The sequence below is a fragment of the Gymnodraco acuticeps genome, unplaced genomic scaffold, assembly GCF_902827175.1.
Source record: "Gymnodraco acuticeps unplaced genomic scaffold, fGymAcu1.1, whole genome shotgun sequence".
NCBI classification, from domain to species: domain Eukaryota; kingdom Metazoa; phylum Chordata; class Actinopteri; order Perciformes; family Bathydraconidae; genus Gymnodraco; species Gymnodraco acuticeps.
In genome coordinates, this window is record NW_022990172.1 from 388759 (window position 1) to 409636 (window position 20878).

The window sequence follows — 20878 nt, forward strand, 5'->3', positions numbered from 1 at the left end:
AAATGAAGACTTTCAAAGTGACTAATACATAATGCCTTCTTACTGTAAGGTAAATATTAAAAATAAAAGGACTTAAATCCCCCTTTTTCAAAAACAGTGTTTGTTGTTAGGCCTGAAGGTAAACCAGATGTGTTTTTCAGCAGGTTATAAAAGTGAAGACCGCAGGTTTGCTTTGTGTCCGACGTTGGAGAGTAGAAGGGGTGAGAGGTTGCTATGGTTACTGTGCAGGGTATGAATAACCCAGACTAGAGGAAAATCAGCATAAATAAATAAATATACGGACATGGTTAAATTATGAATACCTACTGAGAGCACTGCGAGGGAGTCTCACTGTCCGGTAAGAGCTGAACAACTGGGATGGAACGACAGGCTTGCTCTAAAACTGTTAAAGGTGTGGCATTATTGCTTTAAAAAATTACTTTAAAACAATTCAGCGATTGGTTAAGGCCCGTAGAGTCAGATTATCCCCGACCAATGAGGTTTTAGGACTGGAGCAGCCACTTGACATCCATACTAAAGACGCTAACGTAGCTAACTAGTTTCTTGTAGCCGACCCAAAACAAATAGCAGGACATTGTGCACCATTACATATTTATAGTGGTTGGTATGTGGCCAATAACAAATGCCTGGGGATTGAATTATGTCGGTACCGGAACCATATAGCAATATAAGATTGGCCTCTCTATAAAAAGAAACGACAATAAACAACAAGCAGCTTTTGACATGGAGTCAAGGAGAACATATACTTGATCAAGTGTTTTCACATAGTTTAAAAATCAAATGCAGAAATGCTTGTGTTAATTTAACTATTTGCTCTACTAAAGATGATGGTGCCTAACATACAACCTTTTAAACCTGACTTTATTTATATTTTCTAGTCTTAAACTTTTAGAAGTGGATAAAGTGAAACTGCTATCAAGGCTTTGAATAAATATCCTGTTTATTTTCCTTAAGAGAAATCACTGCAGTTGATATTTGAGTAAGGCTGACATCAGCTCTATGGAATGTAGATCGTGGTGTATCACTCCACCTGGACTACACCCATCCTCTTTCTCATTTCCTGTCTTCATTGCACATTATTTGGGTCAACTTTTTCTGAGCTTGTTATCCAAATCAGTCCCTCCTGTCTTCTTCCCTCTCCTCATTTAAACCCTGAGGAAAGTAGTCGTCCAGTTTGTCTGCCTTCATGTTATTATTTGTATATGCACTTGTTTGCATTCTGGAGTTTGGAGATTCACTCAAAGTAGAGAATGGAGGGCTTTAAACAAAGAAAGCCTCTCAATATGTTTCCTATCACCTTCTGTTTGTCGTGGTTAAGACCTCCAGGGACCTTAAGTAATACTAAGACCTCCTGGGACAAACGGCAAACTAGTCAAATACTGATTTGTTTTTTGTACATGCATGGAAAAATTCATATCCTATCAGGTGTTGTAAATGTCATCTCATTCTTCACGTACTGCAGGATGAGTATATAGGATGAGGGAATCTGTTCGTGGCAGACAGTCCACCCGAGACTCTGAAGCATGATTTGTTTTGTTTTGTTCTCGGAGCTTTCTTAAATGTCAACCACCCTTTTCACTATTCATCTGGCATTGCTTCTCACCCTTTCACCCTCTCTCTCCTCCTTCCCCACACATGAAGGCCTCAAGGGTACACACAGAGAAGTTTAGTGAAAATACTTCAGGCCTAAGCAGGATTTATTCTTATTTGTCTCCCATGCATTTGTTCTTAAACGTGGCCGTGGGGAAATAACTTGCATGTTTTGTTTTTTTCAAACATTTTATAGAAAGAACAATGAAGTGGAATAATCCATGGTAAATGTGAAACTTAAGTATATGAAGTTTAACTGATGCGCTGAATGGAAAGTGCTGAATTAATCAACACATCAAAGGAATATTAAGTCTTTCTAGAATGTAATCATATGTACTTAAAAACACAACAAATAATGTATAAAAACATAATCCGTTGTCCATTATAGGTCTGCTCAGGTGAGCTCAAGACACTGACTACTATTTGAGAATTTCCTGTAATTGTAGTGAGTCATTGTGTTAGCTGTATCCTCACACAAAACCCATATTGATCTGGTGATTGGTCACGCTGCAATGATCAATAAATAAACGCTCCAAACAATCTGTTAACCGCTCCTCCTTTATCGTCTCCAGCAACCTTCTGACCTCATTTGAATCAACAACAAAAAAAGCCCAAATAATCTACAGTCCATACACTGGAGCTGTGACTCAGTGCCCATTCACTTATCTAAAATCAATGTAGGTCTCTCTCCACCTTGTATCGGGACGGAGAGCCGGTCACTGAAAGGAAATGAAATGGTGCGTGGGTTATCGGTGAGATTTATTATCCCACAGTCATTACAGAGCTGCAGATCTGACCCCAGTATCGGAGCCCCATCAGCACTTCATCAGCAAAAAAGTTTCATTTTTTACTCTGTTGCAGTTCCCCTGAGCGAGAGTCTTTATGATCTTTTTAATTGTCCCACTGGGGAGGAATACATTGTTGAATTGAATCGGAATTGCTTTCCCCTAGCTTATGGTCGATAGTTGATGGTCAGAGAGACTAGCGAAAAAGATCATTTCCGCCATGGATACCTAATGAATCATATTGAATGTGTTAATGTTATGCTGCATTCACATGATATGCGATTTGCTCACCGTGAGGTTGGGCACAGAGCTTTGCATTTAGCCAGAGATCAGTACTAGCTAAGTTTCTTTTCTATGGTTACGTCCCCTGTTAGCTTGCCCCACTTAGCATAGCTGTGATATGATTGGTTGCGTGTCTTAAAGGTCAGCAGTAACTAGGTAAGAGTTTAAATACTTTGAAACTTCTAAACTGTATTTCAGAGTAATTTGCAGCCTCAGTCAGTAGTTTATAATCTTAGCATATCTAAACGCGCAATGTATCACATGTTTCTTGGTCAAGCATTTTGTCGTTGCGCTACTTTTCCAAATCTGCATGAAGCTTACACAAAGGGGATCAATAATAGATTAAAAAAACATGATATGCTCGTCATATTATGATAATTCTGTAAATTATTATAATGGCGCACCTCCAGAAATATAAATGTTCCCTAAAATAAGTACCAAATGAGAAAGGTGAGTGCTGTACATTGAAAGGTAGAAATGATTTAAAATGGAAATCCAATATAAAAGACTTTAAATTAACCTTTTTTTTTTTTTGCTTCTTTTTCCAGAACTAGTGATGTTCTTACTGCCACGATACAATAACATTATATAAACCTCAATTCCCTCACCAGTTGTGCGTGTGTGTGTGCTTCCCCTTGTGTTTCCATTTTTCTTATAAAGCATTTTGCTGATGCTGCGGTTTAGGAGGACTTTAAAATATGCCCATCGGCACATTACGTTTCTATTCTCACTCTAAAGGACCAAAAGTGCGACTGTGGTGTATAAACTGAAGGCATTGGAGGAAAGAAGGACTGTGATAGAGCCATTCATACTAGAATACATTTATGATGGATATGAGATAATGTAAGCAGTTCTGGTGAACAGCTGTTTGGCTTTCTTGCATTAGACACAGTTTGTCTCTCTGTACTCGGGCAACTGTCTTTCTCTGTATACTATGCAGTGTATTTATATCTAATGAAGACTAGGAAGCTCCGATATACACGACTAGGCAATACAGAACCAAATATGAACGTTGAGTATTTAACACATAGAAAAATGTAAAATACTATGATATGCTTTATTGTGAAAGGTAAGAAAAAAATAAACGGAATTGGTGTGCCATGCTTTTGTCAAGGTGGAAAGGAACAATAAAGATTGCTGTCCTTATCAATATATATGTATTATATGTGCTTATAGATATGGGCGCAACATTAACACCTGTTACACATAACATTCCTGGTTTGATGTCTATAATTGCGATTGGAAAGCTCAGAAAAGTAGACATAGATAAAATATTATGTTTATACGCCCTGTTGTATTGGCATTAGGAAACAAAACTTTTGGAACAAATATGATTGTAGAGCAGTCCAGCTGCTGACAGAGAGGAATCTCAGGCATGCAGTCAGAGGCTGTCAGTGACATAAACTGAACATGAGCTCATGCTCCCCTTTCTCTGAACCCACCAGAAACATTCAATTAGAAACCGCAACATTACACATCAAATAGTCACAATGTCAACATTCATAGAAACTGGGTTAACACTAGGGCTGCTCGATTATGGCAAAAATCATAATCTCGATTATTTGGGTCAATAATTGATATCACGATTATTAAAAACGATTATCCATTTACTTTGAAAACATCAATTTATTGGAGAAGAAAAATGTGAACAGTATGTTTTTAACAGTTGATTACCCTGAACTTTAAGTATAACTCAACTGAAAAACCAAACAAAAAAAATAATAATAAAAAAATCGTTTTATTTCAATTACGTTGTTTTCGTAATCGTTGCAAGCCATAATCGTAATTGCGATTAAAATACGATTAATTGAGCAGCCCTAGTTAACATGGAGAAGTTTGACAAATAGATATTTAAAGCTTCCTATGAATATATTAAATATTGTCTTACTGTACATCGGAGGCTGGTGATCTAGATATACCTACTGGTAGATATAATGCTGACCTTTTGTGTTTCTGCCACATCATTGTCTTTGTCTCGATCTTCTCTTGTCCAGGTGAGAACTTTGAGCAGAGTCCTCTGAAGAGAACCTTCAAGTCCAAAGTGTTGGCGCGCTACCCGGAGAACCTGGAGTGGAACCCCTTCGATCAGGATGCTGTCAACATGGTAGGTGGATCGTACCCTTTTTTTGGGGAAACAAAGGACATTGCAGCTGTTTATATTTCGACTCAGTGGATGTGAGGTTTGGACAGGGTTTAAATGTCATTATTCCATATGTAATGTAGTTTTGATTTAGGTACATGGTTACAAAAATACATACGAATACATAAATGTCAGCAATTTCTCACAAATCCAGACCTTGAGAAGTCCTTGAATTCATTTTTGAAAAGTGTGACCGTTGATGGCGCCCTGCTGCAGGTGCTAAACTGTCAGTACAGTGGGTGACCTTGTCAAGGAAAAACCAAAGCAGGGGCTTTGTGTTTCCCTCTCTCTCGTGGTCACCGCATATTTTTCCACCGGCCCTGGCGTCAGCATCGCTGAATAATTCAGCCTGGGTTCTCGCCTTTCGTTGCCATGGTTGAGGGCCCATTATGCAGCACTGCGGGGCCGAAACCCGACACCGGGATGATTGCGACCTGTTGAGGATGGAGGCTGAGAGACATTCTGCATCCTTCTCTCTTTCCATGTCTTGTGACCAACACAGCCCCTCATTTCCCCCTCTTATTCCTCTCATCCCATCATCCTCTCCTCTCTAGATCCCATCTCCTCCTCCTTCTCCTTCTGTGAGGTGAGAGATGGAGGAGGATGGGAGGTAAAGATGCTGTGATGATTGCTTTCAAACCCTAACACCCACAGCCACACACAAAGACACAAATGTTCTTGGGGTTGTTTTTTAAGTCATTTTTTGTCTGTGAACCATTTTCAAGGCCTTCCATTCACACTTGTTTTTTTGCCTCTGTAGCAGATTCCAACAATTCCTCTGATTAGATAAAACAGTGTGTGTGTGTGTGTGTGTGTGTGTGTGTGTGTGTGTGTGTGTGTGTGTGTGTGTGTGTGTGTGTGTGTGTGTGTGTGTGTGTGTGTGTGTGTGTGTGTGTGTGTGTGTGTGTGTGTGTGTGTGTGTGTGTGTGTGTGTGTGTGTGTGTGTGTGTGTGTGTGTGTGTGTGTGTGTGTGTGTGTGTGTGTGTGTGTGTGTGTGTGTGTGTGTGTGTGTGTGTGTGTGTGTGTGTGTGTGTGTGTGTGTGTGTGTGTGTGTGTGTGTGGTTCTATGCAGCCCTAATTGGGTCACGTCTCTACCTGAAGAATAATTAATGAAGACTGATTGTAAACACTGCTGGCTGCTTCATAATCATTTATACTAATTACAATCTTTTGCCTTGAATACTAAGACTTTAGGAAGCCTACCTAGCATCCCCACAAACACACACACTTCCCATCTCCCCCCACAGCACAGTGATGGATCAGATATAAAAACACAATCACTTCACAGGATCATCTTCTTTTGCTTCCCCCCCCTGTTCAGTTGGGCCAAATGTCCTCCTGGAGAGCTCCAGTTAACCTCTACCAACAGATACATCAACCTTTCTCACTGTCTTCTGCTCCTATGGTGCTTATCCTTTTTCATGCAAGCAACATAAACAGTCATTTTGTGATGGAGGTCAGATTTATATTTGTTTCTCCTGAAGCCTGGTTGTTTCTTCTCACTGATGTTGCCGAGCGATTCTGAACGTGCCCCTGATTAGGCGGCGAGTCGATGCATTATAAAAAAGCTAAATTCCTTTCGCCACGTTGTTAGAGATTCAGAGCATGTTTCTCACCGCTCTGTTAACCTCCCTCAGCTCGGCAGGGCTCAGAAGGGAACCATATACAATGTTATTGTTTTCCACAAACACAACAAAAAAACGCGGTTGTTTTAAAGACTTATGTTCGACACAGACTGTGAATGGGGGCGAGAGGATCTGTCAGTACTGATCAGCGAGACACATGACTCATGCATAATCCAATCACATCACCCGGCCTGTGTGTGTGTTTGTTTCATTTGCTGCCTGTAAAGACAGAATGTTCATAAATGAGGAAGAACTGGGTGGAATGTTTCAAATGTTTACATCAGTAATGGTGCGTATGAATATAAATGTTTGTGAATGCTCATAAATATGTATGTGGTGGCAGAGCAGTCAGCATGAACACATTTACATGTGTGTGCTGGCTCCGTGTGCAGTCAGCTCCTGGCTGGCTCTCAGCAGCCAAATAAACATAATCGGGCTAATAATTCAGATTTATTGCAGGATGTGCTGACTGTGTTTTTTATAACCAAAATGTATGTGGACTTGGAGTGTTTCTGTGAACGCATAACACACATTATCATTTGTACTTTGAAATGATGGTTTAGGAATTATAATTAGGGCCACATGATTTAGAAAAAACAATAAACATGTATTGACTGGCATTGCAATTGCGATATGATTCATGGTATAAGCGGGAATTTTGCTTTTTGTCACAGTATCACTGAAAATTAAACACTAATATTTACGATTGTTTAGGATAGGATTTTTACCAAACAAGTTTCTATGGAAGTGGTGATTCATTTGTGCCCCCTCTCCCTGCAGCTGTGTATGCCTAAAGGCCTCTCGTTCAGGACGCAGGCGGACCAGCGGACGCCTCAGTTCCACTCCTTCATCATCACGAGGGAGGACGGCTCTCGGACCTACGGCTTCGTCCACACCTTCTACGAGGAGGTGACCAGCCCACAGATCTGCTCCGCCATGCAGACCCTCACCCAAATGCACAATGCAGAGAGCACCTCCGCCAACACCCCTTCCTCCTCCTCCTCCTCCTCCTCCAGCATGGACTCCCTGGCCAGCAGTTTGGACGAGGCCGACTCCCCCACGTCTTCATCGTCTCGCAGGGCGGGGAGCTACGACTCATCGCGGGACACCCTGTACGTCTCCAAGGCCCTGTGTCTGATCACGCCCATGCCCTTCATGCACGCCTGCCGCCGCTTCCTGTCCCAGATGCACAGGGCCGTCACGGCCGCCACTGCCCCCCCGCTGCCGCTGGAGAGCTACGTCCACAACATCCTGTACGAGGTGCCGCTGCCCGCCCCGGGACGCTCGCTCAAGTTCCACGGCGTGTACGAGCCCATCGTGTGTCAGAGGCCGGGGCTCGGGGAGCTGCAGCTGGCAGACTTCCCTCTGGCCGAGGCCTTCAGTCTGCTGGGAGTAGAGAACCTGGTCCAGGTGTTCACCTGCACGCTGCTGGAGATGCAGATCCTGCTCTACTCACACGGTAAGGACGCTGTCAGGTTCATAGGAAATGATACTTGTCCTCAGCATTGTCAAACTTATCTGTACACACGCTTGTATGTTTGCGGTATGCTATTTCAAAAATAGCAATGACACTGAATATTGAATCTTCATTTCTATTTACTTGCTCTTAAAGGGAACCCTACTTAGCTGTCCTGTAGTGTGTTATATATGTTTTTTAGACCACTAACTTTAAGACCCAAAAGCATCTGCTAGAAACACAGTTAGTACACAACCTTATGATGAAGACTATATAAGAGAATATGTTGTTTTAGTTTTCGTAAGTCATTCCTTTTGCACAATTTGCAGTGCATTCAATATGCGAGTAGGGGTCGTTGACTATTTTGAATTCTCAGTGTATAGGTTTTGCTGAAATGTAGAGGCAGGCTGAGGCAGCAACAACTCCTAAAGATTGTTTAGTTAAACTTGATTGCTTGGAGGCGAAGTCAAATTGAGAAATGCATCTCAAACTATCTTAAAATACACATGAGGGTATCTGAGATGCACTGTGATCAGATTTTCCTCCTTCTAGGGTTCCCCTCATCCATTATTCACAGTGAGGCACTGCTGTAGGATCTCACACTAAGAGCAGCTACTTTGCACTGCTCCCTGACCTGAGATCACCTTTAGTTCTACATTCCTCCGTCCTACTCTTTCTCAGTTTCACTCATCCAGGCGGGGGCACACTCTGTAACACTTTCTGTTTATTATCTTCTGAGCCGGATGCGTCATGTAACTACTGTGGTGCAGAGCGAGTGAAATGACTGCTGCATGAAAAGCCAAGATTTGACCCATTTTTTTAAATCTGTGTTCAGTCAATATTGATATTGTGGTAGTTGCCGATGCTCTAATGCAGGTATTGGTTTGACCCCTTCATAACCTGAGTTTTTAAATCCCTTATCATCTTATTAATAATTGCAGGTTAGACTTTTTCGCATCTGAGAGGATTAACTCAAAGCTCTCAAACCATTTTCTCTTTCTTCTACTTACTATGCATGTTTTCCGTCTCCTCTACCTAATCGAGCCCTGGGCCCTTGTGTGTCTGTACATACAGCTTGTAATGATACAATGGGTTAAGCATTAGACATTGTAATCTGATTTGTCGACTGTATAGCTCTGCACTGTACTGCAAGTAAACATGCAACGTGACAAAGGGGCAGCTATATGTTGTTTGATAGAGATGTGTGATTTCTATTTGCTTTCATTGTTAGAGTTAAGCAGAAAGATGATTGCGTACAGAGCTGGAGTTATGATGCATATCTGTACTTTTTTAACTTTTAAAAATCAGCAACGGCGATGAACGCATATTCTAGAGGACACAATGTAAAGAAAAACCGGTCAAACATGTCATGAATTAGGACTGTGCATCTTCTTAATTCAGAGATATCTGAGGCGGAGTAGTGTTAGAAATGTTAACTGAAGCCGTCTCAATTGGCCAAGAAAACATCCACGCCTGCTGCTCCTCTCCATCGCCACTTGATGGAAATTGGGTCTCAGTGTTTTATTCATCACTGTCGGCGTCAAAGGCAGTCACCCCTGGAGGGAATTGATTAAAACCAGACTGCATTCATGCCTTTTTGATTCAAGTGTTTATCATTTTTTTATCAGGAATCCCCGTTGCCATTCAGCGGGTGCTCTGACTGTGCGACACGTCTTTCCTAATGAGCCCTTGTTTCTCCGTACTGAGGTGAAGAATACCTGCACAGATCGTCATTAGGATGGAGGCAGGTGATGGAGGGGTTCACTTCAGGGGAGAGAGAGAGGAAGGTCCCCGCATAATGAGATGCTGCTCCGCCATATGTTCCCACGCTCCTCATTATCAATCAACAACAAATGACACCATGAGGGATGGAGGCTAGGGATGGAAAGTGACAGGCGAGTGTCTCCGCCTATCACGGTGCACAGTGGGGGGTGGGGGGGGGGGCCTGCAGGAATGTCTTTATATGGTAATCAGTGTAGAGAGGAGTGATAAGAATCCGTTGTTTTGCCAACCGGGAATTTCCTTTGGTGTATAATGGTTCATAGATGAACCAGTTAGAGAAATGAGGGTGTAAATAAGATATGATTTCTTTTTTTAAAGAGGGATTTAGAGAATAAATACTAATGTAGACAGACACCAAAAAAGAAGTAAATCACAAATATGAGTCATTACTGGGAAATGAAAGACGTGTAGTATATCAGTTTTTATTGCATTTGCAATGCAATCTAGACATTTTTACATTGATTCTTAAATTCTATTAAATATTTTATTCTATTTTATTACATTTTTACTTTAATATCTCATATTTATATTAATATTTTTTTATATTTTATCTTTGTATTTTTTTATTTTAAATCCAGCAACTGTCCGAAAACATAATTTTCCTCTGGATAAATGAAGTATTCTGATTTAGATATACCCATGGAAGAGCTCTGCTGTTTTTAAAGTGGTAGTTTTGTGAAGAAATGTACTAAATAATTGTCATATACTGTATGTGTAGTTGGCTTTTATAGCAACATATAACGGCTTCCTCTGTTAACTTCAATATTACGTCACATTTAAGGCTTACTACATGAAACATTTCCACAATGTAGTCTTCTGATATTGTGGCTTCACCCGAGTTTCCACTCAGTAAAATATCAGTCATTTCTAGTTTCTTTGATTGGTAATATAATAAGATGCTTCCCTTGACCTCTTTTCATTTCAATTTCTTTCTTGTCTTCATTCAAAAACATCTGACTCTTTTCTTAAAGCACAGCATTTTCCAGAGTGCAGCAAAACTTATGTTTACCATCTCTGCATTTGAAGAACACCTACTGTCAGATGTTACCACCCACAGCTTGCTTCCTAGAGTACCTTGTGGCACCGTGTGCGTTGGTTTATCAGGCCCTGATTACAGTTTCACAATGACTCGACATGTCCTGTCCTGTTTTCCAGCAGCCTTGTGCGTCTCTGCTGGGGCTTTCTGCAGCACTATGCTTCCCCATGTCAGATCTGTATTCCTTTAAAGATAATGACATGCTTGCTCACCTTTCACAGACTCTTGTACTTGTAACATTTCAAAGGGAGTTTCTTGGCATCGTCAGAAATGGAATTTAGAAAGAAACACCCGTAGATATTTCAAACGACAACAAAATGCATGCTTTAGTTTAACTAGCAAGTGGAGAACATGAAATCAGTCACTGTTAAATTCTGTCCTTATCAGGTCTTGCTGTGTGGGCTTCGATTCATTTCAGTATGAGGCGAGGTCAAATGTATGAGGTGTGAAAGGATACCTCCTCCGAGAAGCTCTTTTAGAGGCATTTCTGTTTGTTACAGTATAACAGCGATGTGAAAATGAAGCCAGCTGAGGATACACTTATGGTGGTGATGTGAGCTTGTGGGGGAACAGGTAGGATTTGATGTGAAATGAAAAAGAAACAGGAGTGAGTCAGACTCCAATGCTGCGTTTCCCACAGAGGTGTGTGTACTTTGAACCTGTTCAGACTTGGAGAAAGTAAAGACAGACTTACAGCAGGAGCAGGACTGGCATGTCTTCTTTCTATTTCTCCTGTTGAATATAAATCACTGGTGAGCTTAATGTATTTTCAATGAAAGTGCACAGATTCCATATGTGCACATTCAGACTGAACTAGACCAATCGAAAGGATAGGTGGGTGGGGGATGGGTTTAACTCTATCCTGGTTTATTATTATTGTATCTTTCCTTGAGGTCGTGCAGGCTTTTCACTCTGGCCATGACAATAACATCTGATGAAACTGCTGTTGGATTCAATACAGAAGCCAGCCTGCAACCACTGGCCTTAATCTGTTTTAGAGAACAGAGGCCACACACACACACACACACACACACACACACACACACACACACACACACACACACACACACACACACAGAAACGTGATTGAAAAGAATATTACAGAATGTAATTCCTTTTGTGTTTAACCCTAACTCACTCTCAGATTCAATTTAAATCACTTGAGTAAAGCCTCTCTTGCACATCAATAATCTCAATGTCTATATATGTGTGTTCCATAAACCTTTTACCTTTTCTCCCCCACTCCTGCTTCTCTGTTTGAGAGTCTGTACCGTGCAATAAAGAGTTTATTGAAAGCACATAACACGCTTACTTCCATATGCAATTTCACATATGCGTGTAACCATCTGAATATAAGCCATTGCTTCTTTTATCTGTTTTATGTGGTTCTAGTGTAACTGCAAAACACATTTCTGCTGAAATCCCATCATTGATGAATTCTCTCATATCACCTTTAGGGATGGGTATCGTTTGAAATTTATCGATTCCGGTTCTTATCGATTCCCCGTTTCGATTCCAAAGTTGTAAAAGAAAGAGGTCAAACGTTTAGATAACAAAAATATCTTTATTCTTTTAAGCTTTAACTGACATTTTTACAAATAAAAAAATATACATTCAATACAAATGTATTGCACAATAGCTGTGCTTTATTTTAACTCAGCTATGCCTTTGGGAAGCTATTAACAGGCTTTACACTGTGCCTTGTCTTTTTCTTTTTTAGTGTAGTGGAGCCTCACTTTAGAGTGTTTACCACGACCCATCTTTGGTGTTATGAAGTGACTGAGCTCGTGAACTGTCTACGGGAGGGCGGGGGAGCCTCGCTGCGGGGCAACTGTGGACCTCTGTCGCCTGTCAACTCAGCGCAACTTACATGATGCCATTAAAAAAAATTAAGGGCGGTGCCGGCCGTCAGCGTGACGGCCCGCTGACGACCCGCTGACGACCGGCCGTTCTGTGATTCTCCAGAACACACAGATGGCCAGTCCGCTATGTATTCCACCGGGTCACCGCGGCGCAGACGGACCCGGTGGAATACAGGGTCTACCGCATTTAGGAACCGTTAAGCAGAACCGAAATTGTGTATTTTGTATGGGTACCCGGTACCCGGCATTTTCTTATCGGTTCTCATCTGGAACTGAGTTTCGGTTCCCAACCCTAATCACCTTGCTTTCTTCCTCCTCTCAGACTACCAGCGGTTGATGACGGTGGCAGAGGGCATCACCACCCTGCTGTTTCCCTTCCAGTGGCAGCACGTCTATGTTCCCATCCTGCCGGCCTCTCTCCTCCACTTCCTGGATGCTCCTGTTCCCTACCTGATGGGCCTGCAGTCCAAAGAGGGCACAGACCGCTCCACACTGGAGCTTCCTCAGGAGGTATAGACGAACTGTGGATTGTTACTCTACCTTCAGGCTTTGTAATAACAACTGCAAGTGTGGAAAGCAATTTCACTACAATAGAACTCAAGGTGGAATGCATGTGATCTGTTGTAGACTACCATTATTACATTACATTACATGTTACTTGTTAGACGCTTTTATCCGAAGCGACTTACATACTCAATACTGTGGACAATCCACACAGGAGCAATTTGGGGTGAAGTGTCTTGCCCAGGGACACAACGACATGCTGACTGCAGTGGGGTTTGAACCTGTGCTCCCTTGATCCCAACACCAACGCACTAACCCACTGTGCCACAGCCCAACCACATTATAAAGCCCTAAATGTCGCTTTTTCGCTTTGCTGTGTTATTTTTTTGGAACCAGAATTCAAAAATATAGCTTGGGTAGGTGGATATATGCAGCTAAGGCTATTGCTATTCTGGTTTGATAAAGGCATCTTGATTGGGATGCTAATTTCAGCTAGTTTAAAACATGCTCAAAATGTATTTACCGTAAAGAAAATAGATAGCCAACTAATAAGTGTCTTCCAAACAAACACTGAACATTGCTGTGAGCCATGCACCAGTAGCAACCTGTCAATCATAAGGTAGCCACCTCCTAAACCCCCTTTGTCCTCTATTTATCTCTAATTGGACCCATTATATACAAAATGAACACCATGCTGGAAAAAAGAAGACTTGAAACTAGCTACTGATACTATAAACTCATCGGGAAATTATTTACTAAAGTAACTAAATCAAAGTGAGATGTTGGGTTACTTTGTTGGACTCTTACACAACCAAACTTCTTTTGCAACCGCTAAATAAACAATAGAAGGCTCCCACAAGTATAGTAAACAAGTGATGTAAGTGTGTGCATGCACTAGCTGCAGCAGTTTGCAATCTGTGCTCATTATTGCTGACAATACAAGGCCAACACACACACACACACACACACACACACACACACACACACACACACACACACACACACACACACACACACCCAACCAGGCAGACTACCAGTCTCCGGTTCAGAGAGACAGGAAATGGCAAAAGAAAAAACCCTCTCTGTTCTAAACAACCTCCACAAACACACACAAACACACACAATAGGACAGGGATCTACCTTTTGTTTGTCTAAAGTTGAACCTCAAGGCTAAGTGACTTTGAGGTGGATTTCAGTCTTGGCATTCTTCTTGCCTTTTTATTTCAACCCCACCATTTGTCAGACAGAGAGGAGTTTAATGGGCTCCGGATTTAAACCAGTATTTAACCCGATTCAGGGTTACAGTTAATGTGAGTGTGTGTTCATGTGTTAAAGCGAGATAAGGCCCCAACAAAGCGTAACATCCAGGCTTCCGGCTTTGCTCACATCCCCTGACTCCCGGCCCTCGTTAATCCGGAACAGTCTGTGTGGATGCTAATTATGCCAGCCAGGGCATGGATGCTGCAGCGGTACATCCACAAGCTCGTCAGTCCCCCGCCTCCCGAATAGGGGGTCCCCCTTACACTGCTGTATCTCTCTGTGTTTCCAAATGCTCCTTTGAAGTGGCTGTGACCCAGAAATGGGCTGGTGATGAAAGAATGGCTTGGAGCAAAGCAGAGAGGACGCGATGAGAGAGACTGTGGATATAATTGGGGAATTAATGTCAGACAAGATTTGCCTTTCTGAACCCGGTTCAAACCAGGCTTTTTAACATTAAATTATACCGTTTTTATGTTTTTATTGCAGAATATATTATGTGGCACAGTTATCATCTATCATGTGTTCTCATTTGTCTATCCTTGTGAATACTCACGTATTTCTAGTGGGCTTTAGATTTAAACTAGGGCAACTTCACTGTGGATGAAAAGGTTTGTGATATGCAGATTTTCCTCAAGTTTGTTTAGTGTTCGTTTTTTTTATTGAACAAAAGTAAAAGTATCTGATTCTAACCAGACCCAGATTTAAGATCTTTAATGTAAAAAGTGTTTTATGGTTTGTTTTTCAGCAGTTATGGATAGTGGTTCAATGCTCTGAAAATATAGCTTTGACAATCTTTTTTTGGGGTCTGTCATCCTCAGGTCAATCTGGAGGTTTTCTATCACTTCTATTTTCTGTGTGTTTCCTTGCATACATACCGAAGCGCATTCCTATTTCTGGGGTTTTTGAGTGGATTAGAGTGTCATCAGGTCTTACTTTAATCCCATATGATGGTGTGATGCTAACTCCATTATCAGATTTAGCTTGATCTCCGACAATGTGCTATTATCAATCACACACTGACCTACATTCTCTGTTCTCGACATCTCCCAGCCCCACCATACCTCCTAAACCAATCTGTCCTCAATATGCGTCCTCATAATACCCGTCTCATGTATCTGGGCTCACCCTACGACCTCATTGGCACCCAAAGGACATATTTCCTCTCCTGTCTTTGATAGTAAAGATAGACATTTAAGTTAGCTTTTTGGAGCGAAAAAAAGTCTGTAATATATTGCATATTGTTGTAATATTGATATATTTCCCTTTTCCAGGCCAACCTGTGTTTTGTGGACATTGACAACCACTACATCGAACTTCCAGAGGACTTTCCCAATTTCCCCAATAAGACTGAGCTCATCCAGGAGCTAAGTGAGGTGCTGCTTAGCTATGGCATTTCCGCTAACACAGGAGCTCCTCCTCGGACTCGCCCCGGCAGCGCTCCAGGCAGCACCCCCTCCACCCCTGGAAGGGAGCGCAAGACGGTCGCTCTCCGGCAGCTGGAGGACGACGGGCGTAACGGCAACCTGGCAGGGGAGGAGCTGGCTGTGCTGGAGCTACTGCAGGGGAATGCCACCCTGGAGAGACTGCAGGCGCTCACCAAGCGCACCGGGGTGACGGTGGCCCGCGTGGACGCCCTGAGGGCCGGGGTCAAAGCTCAGCTGACTGAGGGACAGGGGGGCCGGACAGCAGCCGACGAGGAGGAGCTCAGGAATGCCAAGCTCAACGTCCAGCTGAGGGAGGTGTGCGCCAGCCGCTTCACAACCATGTTTGCCGACTACGAAGCCTTCGTCATCCAGAGCGCCCCGGACCTGGAGTCGTGGCTCACCAACAGGGAGCAGATGCACAACTTTGACAAGGTGAGGAAATCAAGCTGTTCTGTCTGCCACCGTCTGGCAGGCAGTACCGCAGTATCGGGACTAAAAACACCAGACTCAGGGACAGTTTCATCCCACAGGCATTAAGACTATTTACACCTGAGTGCCCCGATAAACATTCATCTGTTTGTCATCTTGCAATCTACTTATTTATATAAATAGTTATCAACGCAATAAACCGTATTTAATTTTGTCTTAATGTACATCATTTAATTTCATATTCTGTTCTTGTACATATCATATTCTATTTACATTTACTTCTTGCACTATTGTTTATTTGTATTTATGTTTTTTATTATATATGTTGCATTGTTGGAGGAGCTCGGGTCAGAAGAATTTCATTTCCATTTCTACACTGTAGCTTATGACAATAAAACCTTTGAACTAAATATTAGAAATTTGACCGTACATGTATTTCTGCATCTCCTCCCTCATGCTTTTCCCTTCTCCAGGCCTCGTTCCTCTCCGACCAGCCGGAGCCCTACCTGCCCTTCCTCTCCCACTTCATCGAGACGCAGATGTTTGCGACCTTCATCGACAACAAGATCATGTCCCAGTGGGAGGACAAGGAGCCGCTGCTGCGTGTCTTTGACGCTCGCATCGACAAGGCCCGCCTCTTCAACGTCCGCGCTCCCAGCCTGCGCTCCTCCAGCTACCAGAGGTGCACCATCCTCAAGGAGTCTGGTAAGCTCAGCAGAAAGAGGTCCAATTTGATGGATTAGGTTTATTTCATGTGCTTCACGATTTCATTTGGAACAAAAGTCGTTGGGGAAACCTACACACAGACGGGGAAAATGGTAATTGTTTGAATGGGCAGCAGGAAAAGAGCTAATTGATCAGCATGTTGTCTGTCCTTCAAATCATACTGATAGTCCATTAACAGACAACATTGTACTGTGTCGTGCTGTCGTGCAGTTTTAAAAACACACAATCACTCTGCATCCATCTTTCTGTTCCTCCTCCATTTTTCCTTGCCATCTTGTCTCCCATTTGTTGTTTGGAAGCATCCTAGCCCTCCCCAGTGACCAGATAACCACACTTCTCATGTCCCTACATCCCAGCACAGCAAACACTCCATCACTCAGAGTCTCTCCCACATAAGCATGAGCACACACTCACTGCAGGAATGTTTGCTCAGGCTTTTCCCCCCGTCATTTTATCAATTAGTGCTGCTCGACTTTCCCTTCGTTAAGCCTTTTAATTGGTGCTGAATGTGCAGTGTGAGGCGGGAGGTCAGACTTGGGACTGAATGGAAAAAAGCAAGACTGCAGGTTTACTTACAAACCAAAGATAGTTTTTGCAGTTTTTTTATACAGTAACTCTTATCAAAGTGATTCGTGAGTTATTCCTGCATTCCTTTGGTGCGTACGCTAACATGTCGTCTGCTTGCGCCCCTGACTGTTTCACGCTAATGAGCCGAGCAATTTAATGGTGAGCTTATTTGAGCGCGATGGCGCATGCATGTACCCAATTATACAGACAATAAGGAAACTCTCCCTGCATTCCCCTGTGGAGACTCGCTCCGACGCCCTCGCCTCACTGCTCACTCCAGAACTGTCTGAGGAGGACACACACAACATGTTCAATCCTCTAGCAAAGCAACAAGACCCAGACAGATTAACATCAAGGAGTTTGTGGACAGACGTCTGCTAATGTAGTGTCTACGTGTTAGGAGAAGATAGCAAAAGGTGAAGGACACAGTGGGTGTTGTCAGGTCCAGTCCTCCAATATTTACTTGGCTGATTATTGAGCTACGTTCCTGCAATGCATCTGACATTTGAAAATATTCTGTTTCTTTTTATTGTCAGTTGTTGAGAAATAGGAAACATTTTCCCACTCTCTCTCAAATTCAAATAGCTTTATTGGATTGGCCATAGTGACATTGGGCCAAAGCATTTTACAATTACAACAAACACTTTAACATGAATATACATTTGGAATATTTGTGTGTAAGTATTGTTCAACAGAAGAACAAGGGGTTCTCTTTACAAGGAAAACAATATTCTTTTTTGAACATGCACAGCAAATTCAACAATAACACCCCCCCCCCCCCCCCCCCCCCCCGCCCAACTCCTTGGTTGGTTCTGCCATTTGGTATTAACAGCAAGTCAATAAAATGTTTTACATGAGTGTTGTCTGAATGGATTCTGTCTCCTCTAAAGCTCAGACCGTTGAGCAGCGGCTGATGAAGATCGACCACACCGCCATCCACCCTCACCTGCTGGACATGAAGATCGGTCAGGGCAAATACGAGCAGGGATTCTTCCCCAAACTGCAGGCCGACGTGCTCAACACGGGGCCGACCAATAACAAGTGAGTCCACTTCCACCCTGCGACTGAAATCCACACGTGAAACGACGATGAAGACAGCACTTAACAACCCATTACAGGCTGGCTGGGTTGATTTTAACACGGTTACTTCATGTGTGATGCTTAGTTAATTTACTGGAAAACCTACTTTCGCTTGCTGTTTTACAAAAAACACTAAAAGCTACACTTCTAAGGGCACAATTCAGCGGTGGAAAGAAAATACATATGTGGTTGTGTGCTTTGAAAGAGTCTAATGACTCCATTAATCGAATGTATTGAATTAGTCTACCCATCTCTTTATCCTTTCATCCATTTGCAAGAAAAACAGCGACACACAAGAGAAAGTAAAACCAAGAAAAAACATCCAGGCTTTTCCCCCTGCCTCCAGTCTTTATGCTAAGATTGTAATATGCTTTTGGGGGTTTTCTCTTACCTATAGTGTAGGTTTTTGTACATGTAAATGGTCAGCAAAGGCTATAAGGCACAGTGGAAGACACTATGTAAATGTGTTAACCTGTATTTCAAAGTGCTCTAAAGTATTTGTAGAACTAATTTCTTTCCCCTTGTTTGAACTGCAGGTGGTCTCACAGGACAGCGACAGCTCAGCGAAGGAAAGAGCGTCACAGACATCAGACCGAGCACCTGGGCCTGGAAAACGACCTGAAAGAGGTAGAGACCCCTCCTCACAGCCGTCCCAGAACCTCTCCTCTGAATGCCCTCCTCTACAAGCATGTCTTTAATTTCTTTGTGTGTCATTCTTTAGTTTTGTTCTGCAACTGTTTCTAGCTTTCTTTTTCCTCTTTTTTGAAGACGTGCATGCTGCCTTCTGTTTTTCCATTCTTCTCTTTTTGTTCCTTTCCTCTCCTGTCTGCTCGTGTGTGCCGTGCCTGTCGGTCGGGGGTTGGGTCGTACTCCTCCTCCTCCTCAGCAGGTGGAGGGCTGTCTGGTCCTGCAGAACTCCATGGCGTTTTGGGAGTGGGACAAAGCGTCCCCTCCGCCTATCAAACCGCCTAAAAAATCTGCCTCTGCGTCCTGCCTGGTATGTGGAGGAGCTTCCTGTGTTGTGGACTTTCTGTTTCAGACCCCTCCACCCCGTACCTGACCCTCTAACTGCAGCCTCAACCATGGGATGTTCTGTGTGCATCAGCAGTTTAATCCCACTCTGATATGGTGTAAAGAGAGTGAGGCGTACTGTAATTGCAATTGCACTGGATTACATGCATGAATCGTTTTCCTGTAATTCCTTAAAGCTGAGGGAGGCAATCAAACATTCCCTTTATGAAGTTTAATCATTTTAAACAGCATTTTATAATACAAAGAAAGCTGTTCCGCCGGCTTCACCTCAGCTTAGACTCCTCCTGCTCTCTGTGATCACCTATGCTGTCTTTTATTTCATGTAGTTGTTTCAATTACTTGTCTTTTTTTGGGATGTAGACACACTCGCTGAGATCCTGAATACAGATGTATCTTTAAGTCCAGCTACATGCTCACTGGGATCTACGCCCAATGGCATCAAATCTAAATTTAGAATAAAACTCATAGCCCTAGCATGCCTCTCAACTAATGAACTGGAAAGTCAGAGATCCAAAATGCTTCAATAAATTGATGGCTGGAGGATTTTCTGAACCTCTTAAGTATGGAAGAAGATGCCTGTTATATTTGGTTAAGCCAGATAACTTTCTATGGGATACGATAAGGGCATTTCTGTATTAAAACCGTTTTGGCCGCTCCCCTTCATAAAAAAACAAACAAGTGAGACAAATGTATATATACTTTTATTTATTTAATAATAATGAAAGAACATCTATGTTGTAAATCATGTATTAATACAACGCCATGTGCATGCATAACATTGAATTTACACTGTAACCCCTTACCCCCACCCCTCATCTTATTGTCCTTACTGTATGTATGTGTGTTGAGAAAAAACAGGCTCTCACTTCTCTCCTGTGTAACCTCCATTCATATTAACTTTATTTTTGAAGTGCTGCATTTTCACTACTTTCACTCTTTTAAATGTTTTTACTGGTTGACTAAAAGCTGATAATTCTATCTGTGTCTGATGGATCAAGCTATTCTGACACGTGGTGTTAAAGAGGAGCAAGTGTAATGTCTCCACCTGTGTTAAAAACCACTCCAGCATTTCTCTTAATTCTATATTTTTCTGATCAGAGTACATCCTGATTTCTCACTAAGCGGTTCTCTTTGACCTCCAGAAATTCATGCAGGAGGCCCGCAGCTTGGGGAAGAACCTCCGACAGCCCAAACTGTCCGACCTGTCGCCCGCCGTCATCGCCCAGACCAACTGGAAGTTTGTGGAGGGGCTGCTCAAGGAGTGCCGCATGAAGGTAAAACCCCACAGAGAGAGCAGC

The 20878-nt window shown here is 42.6% G+C and overlaps 1 protein-coding gene across 2 annotated transcripts in view; it reads left to right on the forward strand.

Annotated features, from left to right (window-relative positions):
- Window positions 1-20878, forward strand: part of dennd5b (DENN/MADD domain containing 5B) — a 54874-nt gene that overhangs the window by 20354 nt on the left and 13642 nt on the right. For both annotated transcript variants that reach the window (XM_034217630.1, XM_034217631.1), the window contains exons 3-10: window positions 4652-4761; window positions 7203-7881; window positions 12881-13068; window positions 15594-16178; window positions 16649-16880; window positions 18359-18509; window positions 19085-19175; window positions 20723-20854. In XM_034217630.1, coding sequence (XP_034073521.1) covers window positions 4652-4761; window positions 7203-7881; window positions 12881-13068; window positions 15594-16178; window positions 16649-16880; window positions 18359-18509; window positions 19085-19175; window positions 20723-20854 — 2168 coding nt within the window. The remainder of the gene's footprint in view (window positions 1-4651; window positions 4762-7202; window positions 7882-12880; window positions 13069-15593; window positions 16179-16648; window positions 16881-18358; window positions 18510-19084; window positions 19176-20722; window positions 20855-20878) is intronic.